At 39.6% G+C, this 15000-nt stretch overlaps 1 protein-coding gene across 2 annotated transcripts in view; it reads left to right on the top strand.

Moving 5' to 3' along the window:
- LOC143038078 (uncharacterized) overlaps positions 1 to 15000 on the top strand; it is a 620937-nt gene that overhangs the window by 504566 nt on the left and 101371 nt on the right. The window contains exon 6 of one of the 2 annotated variants that reach the window (XM_076207001.1): positions 4412 to 4565. In XM_076207001.1, coding sequence (XP_076063116.1) covers positions 4412 to 4565 — 154 coding nt within the window. Of the gene's footprint in view, positions 1 to 4411; positions 4569 to 15000 lie in introns of both variants that reach the window. The other variant, XM_076207000.1, reaches the window with a different exon arrangement.

Genomic DNA, 15000 nt, shown 5'->3' with positions numbered 1-15000 from the left:
TATCTTACGGGCAGGGGAGCTATGCTCATGGTGTCCCATCTTTGTATCTCACAGTGTCTAGTTTGCTCTTAAATTTGTTTATAGTTTTTTACATACACCACTGTTTCATCCAGTTTGTTTTGGACATCCACCGCTATGTGTGGATTTTTTTTTTTTTCCCAAGTGTCTTCTATAACTGGCCTTTTTAAGTTTCTTTTCATGTCCTTTGATATTTCTCTTATCCCAATTTAATAAGTCCTCTCTATCAAGGACTTCAATGCCTTTCATGATTCTGTAGATGATCAAAAGGTCATCTCTTTCTCTTGTTTGTTCCACAGTTGGTAAATTCAGTTTTGACAATCTCTCTTCACCTGATAGGTTTGAAAGTGTTGGGGCCAACTTCGTAGTTGCTCTCTGGAGTCTTTCAATTTTCTTTATATTCTTTTTGGTACTGGGTGACCATATTGTTGCAGCATACTCCAGTCTTTTCCAAGCTTTATGTCTTTTATCTTTTGCCTCACTGCATCTTTTGTTGAATAGTACTTATACATCTGTTCCTGTTTCTGTCTTGGTGTGTATTTATCTACTTCATTATAAATTTCCATAAAAATAATCCATTTCTCTTCCACTTGTGTCCCTTCATTATAGAACTTTTCCCAATTTGCATTTTGAAAGAATTTCTTAAATTTCCCAAAGTCCATTTTGTTGTACATCAGTCTTCCTTTTCTGTGTTACTCATTTTTTTTTTTTATAATTCCTCCTTTAGCTCAAATTCTATTAATATGTGATCACGCTTCCCAAATAGTGTTTTGCATTCAATTTTATCCAGAATTTCAAGTTCTGTTATAAATATTAAACTTAGTCTCAATGGTTATTCTTTACTTCTATATCTGGTAATTTCTTTTACCCATTGTGTCATTGTATATTCCATAGTCATGTCAAGTAATAGATTTCCCCATAGATCCTCTCCACCTTTCACTATTATCTCTTCCCAACAGATTTCTTTGCTGTTAAAATCTCCCAGAGGTACCAGGTTACCTCCATCCTTCAGCATCTTGTTTAATGAATGCCTTGTATCTTCTAACATTTTTAAATGCTCACCCTGTTTCCAAGAGCTCGTTTTTGGGGACACGGAAATCACTACAAAATTTCTACTTTTTATGTCACTATCTTCACCTTTTATCATGATCAATCCCACACTTTTTATACTTTCTGTAACATTCGTTACATTTAAGTTTTTCTTGGCCAGAAATATGACTCCTCGTTTCTGTTTTTGATCCAATGATTATATAATCCATGTCCAACACTGTTTGGTGGTAGTGGACCCCTTAATTTCATCTCTGCAATTCCCAATATGTCTGGTTTTTCTTCTGACAGGTAATCATTTAGTTCACTTAATCCTGAGATCAATCTATGTTAGTATAAGCCACTTTTAATTTTTTCCTTCTCCATCTCGTTTTCTATTCCTCTCGTTTTGTTTACCCGAGCGTACCATTTTCTCAGCACCATGTCTAAGACTCTCCAATAAAACTACTTTCTTTCAGCCTCATTTCTCTTTATATTTTTTTTAGCTTTATTTCTTAGTGTCTTCTCTCTTTCTCTTTCCTCAACATTCATTTCTCTTTTTATCCATATATTGTTGTAGCATTCTCTTTACATTTTTTTAGTTTTATTTCTTAGTGTCTTCTCTCTTTCTCTTTCCTCAACATTCATTTCTCTTTTTATCCATATATTGTTGTAGCATTCTCTTTACATTTTTTAGCTTTATTTCTTAGTGTCTTCTCTCTTTCTCTTTCCTCAACATTCATTTCTCTTTTTATCCATATATTGTTGTAGCGTTCTCTCTTTGCTAACTTTCATGATTTTGCTAGTATGTCTTCTACTACCATTTGTGACCTTAATTTTATCTCTAGAGGTAGATTTCTTTCTTTTGAATATTGTCCTATTCTATGTACTTCTATTTCCTTTTCTGCTTCTTGGTCTCCGTCTTGTACTTCATTTAGAATTGTTTTTGCTATTTCCTTTTCTCCTTTTTCCCTGAAGTACCTAACCATGCCATGTTTTTCCTTTAGTCCATATAAAACAATACACTTTTTTACCCACTGTATCTCAAACCCGATTTGCTTTCTCTTTGATAACTTGAATAATTGTGTCCTTTGCATTCTCCTGCATTTGTTGTTGTACTATTTCTTTAAAAGTTATCTCTTCGTTTTCTCTGTTTTCATTCCATTTCTTAATCTGCGTTTTTTCCTCTCCTAAATTTTCTTCAATTTTTTCAGGCATTGCCTGTATTTTGTGATTTACCTCTTTTTTAAATTCTCACTATTGGTGTTATTTTTTTTTTCATTCTTTCATTTCACATTTAACCTCAATTAGTTCTTTTTTCAATTCATTTAATTCATTATTTATTTTAGAATTTTTTTCTTTAGATCACACACCTCATTGGTTATTTCGAAGTAGTCTTTTCTTGAATTCATAATCTCTTTCTTTAGTTCCATAAATTCCCTATGCCATGAGTTTCCATTAAAGCTCATCTCCCTTTCCATGTCTATGATTCGACTCAAATTTCTTCTTTCATATTTACCAAATCCAGAAAAAGAATCATCAGTACTTAGCCTTAGCGGTCCTCTATGCGTTTTAAGGCCTATCTTTACATTAAGTCTCGGTATAGAGCCTCCAGAGGGCTCTGCGTTCGCGTCGACGTTCGATTTAAAATCGTCGCTATTTTCACTTGATCCTTCTTGATTTCGCTGCATTTCCTCTCGATAGACACTACTAGCACTGTTCTAGATCATGTTGGGTAACCACAGGTGATCCCCCTCCCACTCAATACAGCCTGAGCCTCCTGCTCTCCTTGCACCATTGAAAGTTTTTGTCTTATTCGGTAGCCCACGGAGCTCTAGTATTCACCTTGGTCTTTGGATCACGTGCTGGGCTCGTGATCGACAGCTATTCCCCTCCCAGAAGAGAGCTCAGAGCTCGTATGACCGATCTATGGGTAATGCTGTGACCTTACACGCACACGCACACACACACACACCCAACTCCCCGCCCACGAGAGTTGGAGTAACGACTTGGAGCGCAGCAATACTGAAATTCTTTCAACCCTGGGCAGGATTCGAACCCGGACCGCCGTAGTGACAGTCGGAGACTCTACCAACCGCGCCACCGAGTCGTGTATGAAGGAGTGATTGTGCTGACAGCACTGTATGGGACAGAAACATGGAACATAAGAGAGGAAGGGAGGATTAGTTTGAATGTGTTTGAGATGAGGTGCCTGAGAAGTATGATAGGGGTTACTAGGCTGGATAGAGTGAGAAATGAGGAGGTGAGGAGGAGACCGAGGGTGGAAAGGGAGTTGGGAAATAGGGATGATGAAAGAGTATTGGGATGTTTTGGACACTTGGAAAGAATGAGTGAAGAAAGATTAGTAAAAGAGGCGTGGAAAGCAGAGGTGGAAGGAGTGAACTTGAGGGGGTAACCAAGGACGAAATAGATTGATGGGCTAAAAAGGGCATTGGGAAAGAAGGTGATGAGGAGGGACGGGAGAGGACAGAAGATAGGGGTGAATGGAGAAGGGTTGTGTATGGATGATGCTGTGATGCATGAGAGTGGGTGGGGGAGTATTTGTGGATGATATTTTGACACAGTCCGAAGGAATTTCTCCCCGTCTTCTCTTTCTGCATGAGGGAATGGAAAGGGGAGTCGATGATTAAATGAAGCGGCCTTGCTGTGGATGTGCTGTGCCTTGTGACACTGCTTCTGACACAGGGCAGTACGCGAGATCCAGGGATGATCCGTTATTCAGGAAGAGTCAAGATAAGAGGGATGGGAGGGGAGTGAATGGTAGTGGAGTATGTAGGGATGGAATGGGTAGGAGTGGTTTTTATGCCTTTGTTTTTTGGCTACCTCCCTTGTAAGGGGAAAAAAGCCTTTGATATATGTATGTATTATTGTTACTAGTACTATAATAATAATAATAATGATTATTACTATTATCATTATTATTATTATTATTATTATTTTATTTTTTCTTATTACTATTATTGTTGTTACCATCATTAATATATAATTATTGTTATCATCATTATTATTATAATTATATTTTACTATTATTATTATTATTATTATTATTATTATTATTATTATTATTATTATTATCATTATTATTGATAATATTTTCTCTATCATTATTATTCTAATTATTATTGTTATTTTTTGTTTTATATTATTCTTATTTATATTACTATTATTATTTGTTATCATTACTACTATTGGTTTTTGTTTCACATAACCAAAATAACAGTGATCAGTCGGCCACATTTTATTTATCTAATAATTTCTTTGTTTATTAGTTTTTCGTTTATTCTTAAACGAGACCGACTGGTCTATACTCTATAGCTAATGTGATCTAACCCTCTCTCCATCCCAGGTCCGGCCGTGGCGGAGGGATCTCATCTCCACGTTCCAGTCCTCCATCCTCTCGCTGTGGCTTCTCGCTAACTGACCGATCTTTTGATACCAACGAACCCCTCGACACTACCTCTACTAATACTACTGCAACTACCAGAACCAGCTCGGAGAAGGTGGTGAGATATAGACTTTGGGATGAGTAGGGGTGTAGGTATATAGAAGCGAGTGGGTAAAGAAGTAAGAAATGTAAAGGGGAATATTAGGCAGTTAGGAAGTATAGAAAATAAGAAATGTTAGGAGGGATTGGGTGAAATGTGTATGTGTGTGCGCGCGCGTGTGTATGCGTACGCGCGCGTCTGTGTTTACCAAATTGTATTTACCTAACTGTAGTATAAATGAAAGGAACAACGCTCATGGGGTTTATATTACTTTGTTTTCCAATTAACAATCGCAGTAAGACTTAAATTCATATGTGGTTCCAGGTTAGAATATATTACCTTCTAGGCTACTCAAAGTGTTTATGCATCGGTGTGGAAAACTCTCTTTTTAGATTTATGTCAATATGTTCCAATTACCTCGTGAAGGTCTCCCATTTTTGACCAATGGATGACTTCTGTCATCGTAATCCACCTCCATTAGCGACCTAAACATTATATACAAGTCACTTCAGCGTTAGCAAATCTAATACTTTTCGTCTCCTTCCCACAACCCTTTTTTCTCCAGGATTCGAACTAATTTCGTTATTGCATATTTTGCTCTTTTGTAAGGGACATTTAATTGATACATATTTCGGTCTTGGAAAGATTAGGGTTTCTTTATTTTTTCATCATCTCCCACTCAATATTGTGAATAACCACCTTAATCTTCTACAGCAATCCATACGTCTTTCCCCACAATTTTACTCATATGTTCCCCAGGTGACAAGTTGTCATCTATCCTCCAGTAAGTTTCTCCTATTTTGCCCTTCAAAAGCTTTCACTGAGCCAGAAATGTTATCCTCGAATTTTGGGATAGGAAATGTGTTTGTGTGTGTGTGTGTGTGTGTGTGTGTGTGTGTGTGTGTGTGTGTGTGTGTGTGTGTGTGTGTGTGTGTGTGTGTGCGTGCGCGTGTTTGTATGTGTATGTGTGTGTGAGCGCGCGGGCGTGCGTATGTGTATGTGTGCTTCATTTTATGTGTGTGCTTGTGTTTGTTTCAACACACGATCTCACACACACACACACACACACACACACACACACACACACACACACACACACACACACACAAAAATATATATATATATATATATATATATATATGTATATATATATATATATATATATATATATATATATATGTATGTATATATATATATCGACAACATCATCGCCAGGAAGCACATTGCTTTACCCACACGCGGGCGCCAGTCTCCTTCACGGTCTCTCCGAGCAGCAAGCTCTCATGCATACACCCTTCCATCCTTCCCATTCCAAACAACTCTCGATAGGTTCAGTCAACTTACCCCACCCATGAGTTCTATGGGTGTCACCTTCATCTTCTCCATCGAGGGTTGTCTCTTGTGGAGACAGGAACCTTCTGAGTAGGATCAACACCAGGGAAACGCCCATAAAGCCGGAGTTGACGTTCACAAATTATGCTGAAGTCATTCCAGCGATACCTCTTGTTTCTCCGAAGGCATTTATTTCCAAAGACATTGAGACGCCTCTTCCAGCCAGCATTCAATGTCCATGTCTCACAGCCGAACAGCAGGACAGGGAGCGCAAGTGACTTGAAGATTCGAATCTTAGTCTATAACATTATGGGTAATGCCAGTCCTTCGAAGTACTTCTTGATGGTCCACCACTGTTATGCACTGCACCACCAAGGTAACCTGATCTGTGTCATCCAGTAAGACCCCAAACTCCTGAACTGACCTTGGTCTTTGTCCAGAAGACCTAAAGTCCAAGCGGCCTCGCCTCCCTGTGCAGTGACTTGAGGGCTGCAACCAAGACCTCCAACGACTCAGCGAGAAAGACAGGATCATCAGCAAATACAATGTCAGTGAACTTGGTGTTGCCAATGGATGTTCCGCAACTACTTTGATCGACAACTCTATCCAATACCCAATCCATGCAGGTGCTGAAAAGTGTTGGGGCAAGGACAACCCTCACCTCACTCCCTCACTCCCAAATCAAAAGGAAAGAAGTTAGACACGCCGCCTCCATACTTTGCAGCACTCTGTGTGCCAAAGTTTAAGCTATATATGAAGTCAACAATCCTTGCAGGAATCCTACGGATCTGTAGAAAATCCCAGAGCACTCCACGATGCACCGAGTCCAACGGCTTCTTTAGATAAACATAAACCGCACGAAACTCCTGTTAAAACTCACGTCGGCGCTCCACAGGAATACGAAACACTAGGATCTGATCAGTTGTTGACTTACCTGGCGTGAACCCAGACTGTTCAGGCCTGTGAAACTTTAGCAGATGGGGACGAACCCGTGTCAGCAATAGGTGGGCAAACACTTTACCTGGTAGACTGAGGGGTATAATTCCGCAGTAGTTATTGCAGTCCTGCCGGTCCTATATCCCCTTTCAGATAAAAACGACCAGATCCTTTTTCCAGTCAGAGTGAATGGTACCGGATTACCAGACAACAGACAGTACCTCCAGGCAACCCGCGGATCATGGCCTCACCTCCAGTTTTCAGCAACTCCGCACTGATGTTGCAGATGCCAGCTGCATTTCCACCCTTCAACTTACAGCCTCTTTGACCTCTGTCAGAGAGGGCGGAGATTCGTCTATCGATGGATCAGGAACCGCCACCTGAACACCATCGAGGGGAAGTTGTCCTCTTGGAGGGTCACCCATGAGCAACTGCACAAAATACTCGCCAAAGGGGCTACACCCCTCCACAGATGACACTACCTCGCTATCAGCTGTTGCGATTGTGCTCCTCTGAATCACATTTTTGGAGTGGAGTTTTTCATGGCTCGATAAGCAGACCTGAAGTCGTTTTCATTGAAACATCCCTCGACATCCTCAACGATTCACCTGACGTACCTCTCCTTGTCCATTCTCATGAGAGCTCTAGTCCGCTGTTCCTGAGTCCTGTATTGGTCCAGGTTCCTAGCCATTCCGGTAGCACGGCCTAACTCTATACTTTCCAATGTCTCCCACAATGCAACACCCCTTCTTGACCTTTGGGCGCTCTCCAATGCTCTGCTCGGTAGCTTTCAGTTTTACGTCTAAAAGTGTACCACAGTTCTTCAGTGTCCTCAAGAGAGTCATGTGCTTCTGACTGATTAGATATTGCTACCATATACTCCAGGGCACACACATTATCCCTGAATTTATCCAGATGAAATCCAGGTGGGTTAAATCTCTGGATTCTCCTGGATTTGATGCGCATTCTTAGTGTGGCGAGCACAAGGCTATGATCGGTCCCAAGGAATTCAGCACTTCGATAAACCCTGCATCTCTGTAGCATCTTACAAAGAGTGTTAACAAGTATGTGATTGATCTCCTTGGCCACAGCCCCGGCATCACTATACCATGTCCACTGATGTGGCTCTCGTCTCAGGAACCAAGAGCCGACAATCCTCAGCCTTCTGGGTTTTACAGAGTTTGAAAGGAGAGAACTGTTCACGTTCCTGGTTCCAGAACCATGGGGGGAGGGGGCAACACATACTACATAACCAACTCTGTCGGTGCAGGTAACCGCATTGTAGCCGACCAAAACAATAAGTATGTTTCATAGCGGGTACCCAGCACCTTGATAATAGCGGGTGACAACCACGGACCATGCGGTAACGGCCCAGGTGGTAGTTGCTTGACTCAGGGTGTGCCTGACTCACAGATTCGAGTAAGTCACCCCAGCTAATTTACCTCTCCGAGGCAAGAGGGGCCACCCATCCTGGCCTGAATAGAGGACCAAAGAGTCGTGTTGAAGGCACGGCACTGGGACATCGCTCAGCCTCCAGAACTCCCATGCCCAGGCTCCGTATGGATACCACGCATGGTAAACGCGTGGATTAGTGACCCATGACGGGGTTGGATGGCTATTGTTTCAGAGTTCATCTCCTCTTTTGATGGTCTTTTTCCTCCGTTTGGGTGTCCAACACAACCTCCTCACAAGTGGGTCACCAGGAGGGAGCCGGTTTAGTTGCCGACAATCCAACTATGTAGCTGGTATTAAATGTGTGTGTGTGTTTGTGTGTGTGTGTGTACGTACAAACGCACACACACACACACACACACACACACACACACACACACGCACACGCATTCCCACAAATGAATTTCAGTATCAACAAATGCAAAGTATTGTAAATGGGCAATAGCTCTGAAGTCCCATCTTTGAACTATTTTTCGGAAAAGGAGAAATATTCAGGTATCTCAGGAATTTTGTGGGAGAGATGTATGAATTTATACAGAGGATGAAAGTGGTTTTCCTCCATTTGGATAAAGCGTTGATTAAAAGCAAAACCGAAAACAAATAACATACTCATAGAAAATCTTATCCGTCCAAGACTGGAATATGCGTCAGTTGTAGTCTCCAAACAGAGTGAGGGATATGAGGAAGATCGAGTAAATACAAAGGTCAGCAACTAAATTAGTTCTCAGTCTGGCAGGTATGTCATGTGAGGAGAGACAAAAAGCACTGTATTTGCTAACATTGATAGATCGAAGAGAAAGAGGTGATTTGGTTATATTATTCTGGTCGCTAAAGAGGATAAACTAAACTGACAGAAAAAATCTCTTGATTAGGTATGAGAAGGCTTTAAAGATTAAACACTAAACCCAGGTACAACTTTGCATATTTTTTCTTCTGTAATGTTATCAGTTTTCACGAGAACCATGTTTAAACAAATATCTCAAAAGTACAATTTGAGGGACTGCTAATTTGCATTCTAAAATACAGTGTACGGCGCCATCTCTTGGAATTAATTCTGATGACGTCATGAGTTGTGTACCAACCCAAACATCCTGAAGCAAAATAAGCAATTCCTTCAGTGATATTGAGAGTTCTCTATCGTCTTTTGAGAGTAGTTTCGACTTCCTAAATATCTTTGACATAGCCAAAATGTGTGGATAGACAGAATAGTTATGGGCTATCACTTTGAACCGCAATATCTCTGAAGACGTTTTCATATTGGTGAATAATTGGTGCTTACCTGTGTCCATATTGATTCTGCAATGCTGCCTTTGGGCACTAAAAAGAGCAAGGGTAGTATACGTGACGCAGTCAGTATTTTTGCAGTGTTGTCCTACACAAAATCCTGCAGCGCGTTCATACTGCCTGTCCGAGAATGTGATTTTACGTAATTTGAATTACATAATTCTTAGTGATGTAGAGTTCCCCTACTTCGTCGATGCGTCGGCCCTGTTTCAACACCCAGTCTTCCAAATTAACCTAACTTCTGTCTTGTTTTGTTTTGTTTTCCGTTTTGTTATATATATTCTCTTTATAAAATTTCTTTGTTATTCACCTATTGTTTCTCCTGGTTTTATTTTTCTAAGCTTATCTGTCAGTTTGATAATAAAATTCCTAAAACAATATCTCTTATAATTTGTTTTGCATATGCTTTAAAAAGGGCATTTGGTATTATCATAAGAGAATATAGCCCCATCATTTAGCTGTGCGTGTATGTTCTGTACATGAATAATATTGCTATTGGGCGGTTATCGTTATTATCTTCAGCCTTTCACTCTGAGTTCTATACGTTATTGATATATTATTATTCTCTGCCTCATTTCTCCTATTTTCTTTTTATTGCGTATTTTCCTCACTAATTCTTTCTTCATTTTTCTAATTCCTAAATTTTATACTAGATAGCCTACGTCACTCGACACGATCACCATTCATCAAATAAAATGTCCATGATAATGCTTGAAAAATGAACACAACTCATGACGTCACTGCTGAGTTGGTGGCGCCACGGATAGATTGTCGGAGAATGGCCGAAGCAGACGACGTTTTAGGGATAGGATCAGTAATTTCAAATTACAATAGATGAAAAACATAAGAGTTTTTTGTGTATTTTATTGAGCTATTATTGACTATGGGATGTACTAACAACCAATCCTGGTAAAATTAGACACCTTTTATTTACAAAATAGTTACTCTTTAAGGAGACAAGAGGACGCATTAAGAAATACGTAATGTCTAACAAATGTGAAGAAATGTAGTTTTTCATACAAATGCATAAATACTTGGAACAATTTAGGAAATTTAGCCTAAGCCGGAACAATATATTAATTCTTATAGAACATTATATTTAATTGTAAAGTAAGGGTATAGATCAGTGTGGAACTACACATAAATTTGGGTCAAGGAATGATATATTGGATATTAAAAGGAAAGATCACACAAACGTTGCTCTAATCTGTATACTACAACTAAGTAAATATGTCCATGTACATACACACACTCGCATGTACACACACAGATACACCCAGACACCCACACACACAAACACACACACACACACACACACACACACACACACACACACACACACACACACACACACACACACACACACACACACACACACACACACGCACGACCCGATGGCGCAGTGGTAGCGTTCGCGGCCGCCACTACGGCGGTCCAAGTTTGAATCCCGACCAGGGCTGAAACAATTTCAGTATCGCTGCGCTGCGAGTCGTTACTCCGACACTCGTGAGCGGGGAGTTGGGTGAGTGTGTGCGTGTAAGGTCACAGCATTATCCATAGATCGGTCATATATGAGCTCTGAGCTCTCTTCCGGGAGGGAAATATTTGTCGGTCACGAGACCAACACGTGATCCAAGACCATGGTGAATCACATACACGCACATACACACACACACACGCACACACACACACACACACACACACACACACACACACACACACACACACACACACACACACACACACACACACACACACACACACACACACACACACACACACACTCACACTCACGACTCGGTGGCGGGGTTGGTAGAGTCCCTGACTGTCACTACGGCGGTCGGGGTTCGAATCCTGCCCAGGGCTGAAATAATTTCAGTATCGCTGCGCTTCGAGTCGGGTTACTCCAACTCTCGTGGGCGGGGAGTTGGGTGTGTGTGTGTCCGTGGAAGGTCACAACATTACCCATAGATCGGTCATACGAGCTCTGAGCTCTCTTCTGGGAGGGAAATAGCTGTCGGTCACGGGTCCAGCACGTGATCCAAAGATCAAGGTGAATACACACACATGCACATGCACGCACACACGCACACAAGCACAGGTATAATAAATTGGAGTAAGAGTATCACATGAGTGTTGTTTCATTGCTGTGTGCTACAGTTAGGGAAGTACAATAAAGTAAATACATATACAGATATAAACACATGAACTCGAGACCCTGACACACATATATGTACACAAATACACTCTAACATATATACCTACACAGACACAGACACGTACCTACTCACGCTCACATCCACACCCACGCATACATGCGCACAAACACACACACACGCGCGCGCGCGCACAAAGCACATACATCTTTCTGTAGGTAGACAAATATTGTAGAATGAAATCTGAATTAAAGATGACGAATTCAATGTTACTTATCTTCTCGATGTTTTTTATTGTTCTTGTAAATTGTTTGGCTTCTTTAGAAACTTTGTAAATTGTTTCACCGTCAAAAGCCGGCGTGATAGCCATGGGATAGCGTAAATAGTCAAAAAAACATGAACACTAGAAGAAAACTGTCGTAGCCACAATAACAACAACTACCAACGCGACATATCCTAATGGAAATTGTTTTAAATGTTTTAAGTTTTCTATTATCAACATTATGCTCTTGTCCGTTAAATCTTTCTTTGTCAGGGTTGTGTTATTATTTATCCTTATATTGTGCCCTTTAATCGCTCAAGAAGACAAACAGTAAGAGAGATGATTGTAGAATTTCATGGTAGATGTCCTTATATAAACAAATATACGAGTTGCAAGGTTCCAATTATTTGCAAGTGTATCTATAAACAATATGGAGTGTCTGTCAACTGTCGTATGTCTATATACTTCTTTTTCTTCTTGTGGATTAAAATCGAGGATTTCATGTCATAATAGTTTATTGTGAACTTCACTCTATTTTTGTTATTTTTCGATAACATCCTCAGTGATACTTGTAAATTTGCAAAAGTCATTCATGACCTCATTGTAGGAATAAAAACGAAAATTAATAAATCAGTAGATATTATGAACGCTGCAGCCGGAGGAATTAGACTAAGTTTTTGCCATGGTCATGTTAAAACCCATAAACCTTGTAACAAGTTGAGACCCATTATATGCACATATTAATATATCACAAATATATATTATTATTATTATTATGGAATTATATCGCCCTAACGTGCCAAATAACTAAGATTTTTGGGGTAATTCTTTTAAGCATGGCCTCTTAAAATATTTCATTATACCGGCTACATATTTCCTCGACTTTACTGTAATGATTCATATTGAGTATTTCTTTGTTAGACGTCGAAAGTCTTTTTACAAATATTCCTGTGGATAGAGCAATTCAGTACATCTCATATCGAGTTTACCATGATGAATTTACATCCGATTACATCACTGAGATAACGATAAAAGGACTTCTTGGCTGATGCAGGGATAAAACACCTTTTTGTGAAAAAAAAAACGGAAGAGATATCTGTGAAATTACCTTTAGGAGTAATTTACTGTTTACAAGTTTATCTTCAACGAGTAGTATTGAAACTGAACTTGCTAGTTTCCCAAACTTTGAATGTACTACTGGTATATTGATGATAATTTTGCTTTTGGTCATGACAACACCCTTCAGAATTATCGGTATTTATTTTTTTAAATATAAAGCAGTAAGGATAATTCCCTCCTTTTTTTTTTTTTTACATCCTCGTCAAACAACAGAGCAGTGATTTTTTTTCTTCAGTATTCACTAGAGCCGCAAATCGCAGCGAGTGCCACAGTTAAAAAATCTCAGCATACATTAGAAGAGATTGTACACACTGTAACAAGTTACATGATATTCATAAAGAAAGAAATAAAAGACACAGGTGCTCATGAACAATGAGTTCTGGAACGAAGAGGTAAATAGGGTAACCAGCCACATAATTGAACGATGGTGTACAAACAGCATTTCTAGTCATAACATCAAAATGACAACTCCTATTTATTATGAATCATACTTCTCCGCTGTCAAGAAAGACGAAAGAATAAAGAAGCATACAATCCAGTGCCAGAGTAAAGTTTTCAGGAAAATACAAAGACAAACGACAATTGACAGATATCCCATTTTTGTAACTACTCGTATACTTGCAACAATAGGAACCGTGCTACCCGCTACCAATCTAGCTGTTTACATTGGAATGTCTAATACGCTGGAATAGATCGATTGAACACTACAACATTAAACTCTGTGTCCTACTAATCCCAACATCACCCGTGAGCATGGCAACAACAAAACTCTTACTCACTTCGCCGTTGTGACTATCATGGAACAAATCGCTAGTAGCAGCGTTATAATTCAAATAATCAAACCCGGCCGTCGCAAAATTACGAACATGTAGCTATATTGAATGTATAGAAAAAATCGGAACTAGGTATGAAGTGTAGTACTCAGTGATGGTATAACTAAATACTACGGCCTTGAAATCTGATTTCTTGTAATGTTCAGCTGATCCATCCCCTTGTCACTTCATATCAGGTTTGGATCACGAGTTCAACACGTGATCTAATACCGTGGTGAGTCACACACAGACACATACACCCATACTCGTACACACACTCACTCATCCACCCATCCACACACACACACACACACACACACACACACACACACACACACACACACACACACACACACACACACACACACACACATATATATATATATATATATGTATGTATATTTATATGTATGTATATATAAAACTGCTAATTGTTCATATGGCTCAGTCGGTAAGGTAGTGGTTTGGTCTCAAGCTAGGCCTTGGTTTGATTCCTGGGGAAATTGTTGGAAATTATTTGTATGATTCTCGCTGTTACTAGTGATTCACTTCAGGTATTTACAACGACGAAAGCTCATCAAGGTTTTGTACCAAGCTTACCACTGTTTATGAGTTGAGCTCGGGGACTCTGTGAAAATTAGGTAAAGATGGCAGTTAGCAGTCTACCTAGATTCTTCGGGAATTAGATGAGCTCCAAGTTGGAGTCCTTTTGTAGCTCCTATGGCTCAGTCGGTAAGGTAATGGATTGGCGTAACTAGGCCTCGGTTCGATTCCCGGGGTGACTGTCGGAAATTTTATATATATATATATATATATATATATATATATATATATATATATATATATATATATATACACAGTTATATATGTACTATATATATATATATATATATATATATATATATATACTTACACACCTATGTAAGTACGTAGACATGCGCACAATGAACACACACACGCGCGCGCGCGCATACACACATATCTACACACGCACACACACACACATACATACACATACGTACTCTCACAGACATACACATACAATTAATTTTTTTTTTTGCTCCATTTTGATGGTATTTTTGTGAATCTATTAATGC

This window comes from Oratosquilla oratoria, chromosome 23 (genome assembly GCF_046742065.1).
Source record: "Oratosquilla oratoria isolate Oo_2021 chromosome 23, ASM4674206v1, whole genome shotgun sequence".
In the NCBI taxonomy this organism is placed as follows: Eukaryota; Metazoa; Arthropoda; class Malacostraca; order Stomatopoda; family Squillidae; genus Oratosquilla; species Oratosquilla oratoria.
The sequence above is the reverse complement of the archived record's forward strand: the minus strand, read 5'-3'. Positions and strand labels throughout refer to the sequence as shown.